The sequence below is a fragment of the Sander lucioperca genome, chromosome 5 (assembly GCF_008315115.2).
Source record: "Sander lucioperca isolate FBNREF2018 chromosome 5, SLUC_FBN_1.2, whole genome shotgun sequence".
NCBI lineage: Eukaryota > Metazoa > Chordata > Actinopteri > Perciformes > Percidae > Sander > Sander lucioperca.
In genome coordinates this window covers 37,287,971-37,291,046 of record NC_050177.1, presented here as the reverse complement: position 1 = coordinate 37,291,046, position 3,076 = coordinate 37,287,971, and the positions used below count along the sequence as shown (strand labels likewise).

Genomic DNA, 3,076 nt, shown 5'->3' with positions numbered 1-3,076 from the left:
ATTCACGGCGGCTCAGCGAGCCTCCTCTCACACCATGGGTCATCCTTACACCATCGGGACAAGGGTGTTCAGCCCACTGCACATGCATGGCTGGTGTAGCTGAGTCATGCACCCATGTTGGAGCCCTGCTCTTTATGGTTGATGCCTGTGTCCGGTTGAAGGAAAAGGCCACAGTCACTGATGAACTTGCCTACTGGATGTTGCCAAGCAGCATCGACAAAGTCCATCCAGAGGTTGGCCACAGCATCGACTTCCCATCTGCTGCTGCCACACGCAGGTCTCTAAACAGACGCATTGATGGTGAGACCCACACCAGTCCTGCGTTAAGAACGCGTGCATCCAAAACATCAAAGAAAACACCCACACCAACACCGGAGGAGCTACAAACATTCTACAGGCATCTCAGTAACACAGGCACAAGATCAACCATTTTGAGTGGGCTACCAAAATACTGTGAGGAATTTAGAGACCCTATTCTGCCCATCAGAAGCTTACAGTCTCTGGCAAATGTTTGTGGCACTAGCCTTGATAGGAGTGACCTGTCAGCGCTGCAGAAGCACTGCCAGGCCATAGGAACCATCGCTGATGTGTCAGAGGAACAGGCAGTGCAGACTGAGAGAAGGACGAGGGGACAGCACACCTCGTCACTTTGGTTTGCAGCACGGGCAGGCAGAATCACGGCCTCCTCAATTCATAGTGTCTATGCAACAGACATCAGCTCACCAGCTCTCTCCACCATAAAGAGGGTTTGTTACCATACACGCGGGCCAGGAACAGCAGCCACCAGTTGGGGCATCAAACACAAGGAGACAGCGAGGCAGGCATACACCGCCCAAACAAAAGAAGAGCACATAAATCAACAAGTGCAAACTTGTGGGTTTTTGTCAACCCGGCCTTGCCACAAGTAGGAGCATCACCAGATGCCATTGTGAGTTGCACCTGTTGTGGGAAAGGCTGCATTGAAGTGAAATGCCCTGCAAAGTACAAGGACTGCACAATACTTGAGGCATGTTCATCAGATGACCACAACTTCTGCCTGCATGTGGTTGATGGTCAGGTGTGCCTCAAGAAGAACCACCTGTACTACAGCCAGGTCCAGACCCAACTTTTTGTTACAGACAGTGCATACTGTGACTTTGTAGTGTGGACACTGGAGGACTGTGTGATTCTACGCATAACTTGTTGAGGGAACCACTTTGCTCTGTTATCTTTTTGTCACTAGCGCGCCCACCCCACCCTTCGGATATATGGTGTATGCGTGTTTATACTGAGAAAATGTCTGTGCCCTTGCAAGTACATTTGAGGGTTTTTCGATAAAAACCTCAAAACAGTCCACAATGGCGGCCACATTTTTCCCGAACGATTCCACAAACTGGTGGGGCATACTGGCCAATAAACATTCTCTGCTTGGCCAGTACACCAATGGAGACAGCCGTGAGTACATCACACAGAGTATGGTGAAAGGCATCACTGGCTGTTGTCCTGTGCAGCCGAAACAGACGGCCGAGGTGCTGTATTGGCAGGTCTAGTCTGAGGCGCATAATAGTCAACAGGACAAGCTGGAAGGGTGAGAGCTTCTTCAACATTCCTTGAGGCAGATATGGCATGAGACTGAGCAGAAGTGTCTGAAACATTACATAATTCAGAAGTCCCGTGTAATACTTCACTCTGTTGTCATCACCACTCAGAAAGTTCTCATTCATCCGGTACTCTTCAAGCTCCTCCTTCAGCTTTCTGTTTTCCTCCAAAAGACAGTTGATAACATCTCGTCTAGATGTGCAGAGTGCACACTCCTGTTCCGTAGATGGCGGCTGCTGGTGTTGTGCCGGAGATGGCGGCTGCTGGTGCGGATAGTCCTGGTGCTGCACTGGGGATGGCGTCTGGTCCTGATGCTGTTCCAGCGGTGGCACTTGCTCCTGGTGCTGCGCTGGGGATGGCAGCTGGTCCTGATGCTGCGGCAGCAACAGCTGCTCCTGGGTCCTGCGCTTTGCTTGCCGCTGAAATCTCACTTCATCGGTTTTCTTAACATCACTGTGGCCTAACCGCAAAGATGGTTTCCAGTCAGGGTGGTTCTCAAACATCTCATATGATGGTTTACCTAGAACAGAATAATTTGGGTTAGATTATGAACAACAGGGAAACAGATTGATAGATACAGTGCTAAGCATAAGTGATTACACCCATGCTAAAGTTGACTAAAAAGAGGAATAAAAAAATCATCTTTAGGACATCATCACATACCCTTCACCATACCTACAGATTGGCATGGTTTTATTTCAATTAGCCTGGTTTGATTTATATATATAAGATGGGTGTATTCACTTATGCTTAGCTAGCACTGTAGTTAGTTAGCAGGCTAAGCAACAACGTTACGTGCACTTCGTGGCTTTAAGAGCCGACAACACAAACACATTTACAGAGAACTTACCCGAATGAAAATGCAGAGAACACGCTCTCATCGACTGGGAGATGAGGTCGAAAGTGATGTCCTTCTTCTAATTGAAGCCACCCAAGAAATCCAACGTCTTATTGTCACATCGGACACATGCTCTCCTTCGTGCTTTTTCCATGTAGGGATACGGAAAAAAACTGTAACACATGGTTCCTACGCTTTCCACGAAAATCGTGTGTGGAACTGAAGCAGTTTTTCACACAGCAGTGTGTTCCAGGCATTCTAAAATAGTGAATTATCTCTAGTGAAAAACAGAATTGCAACAAAGACCTCCGCAACCAACACAAACAATGAATATGAGCAGTTCAAAATGGCGGAAGGGGGATCTCTGGGGGCGGGGCGCTGTGCCGTGACGATATCTCCTCATTCTCAATAGTTAAACATGGATATTAGTACTGTATGTGGTGTATTTTATCTATAACATGTTAAAAACAGTAAAATTATAAGTAAGCCTGATAACTATCTAAAAAGTTAAGTGTGTTGGTGTTTTCATCAATGTAACATCAATGTAGCACTAATAAATCTGGCACGAACAATGTTAACATTCGCTAGAAGTGGTATCTTGATTTTGCTTTAATATGGCTAAACAAGTTGCACTCACTCATTTTGCTGAGGCTCAGCACA

General features: G+C 47.0%; 1 protein-coding gene across 1 annotated transcript; it reads right to left on the bottom strand.

Annotated features, from left to right (window-relative positions):
* Window positions 1-1,210: 1,210 nt before the first annotated feature.
* Window positions 1,211-2,587, bottom strand: LOC118495096. The gene is made up of 2 exons (XM_036001501.1): window positions 2,429-2,587; window positions 1,211-2,098 (listed from the first exon to the last, which is right to left on the bottom strand). Exons 1-2 carry the CDS (start codon window positions 2,457-2,459, stop codon window positions 1,323-1,325), a joined length of 807 nt encoding a protein of 268 aa, XP_035857394.1. The 5' UTR covers window positions 2,460-2,587; the 3' UTR covers window positions 1,211-1,322.
* Between the last annotated feature and the right edge of the window lie 489 nt (window positions 2,588-3,076).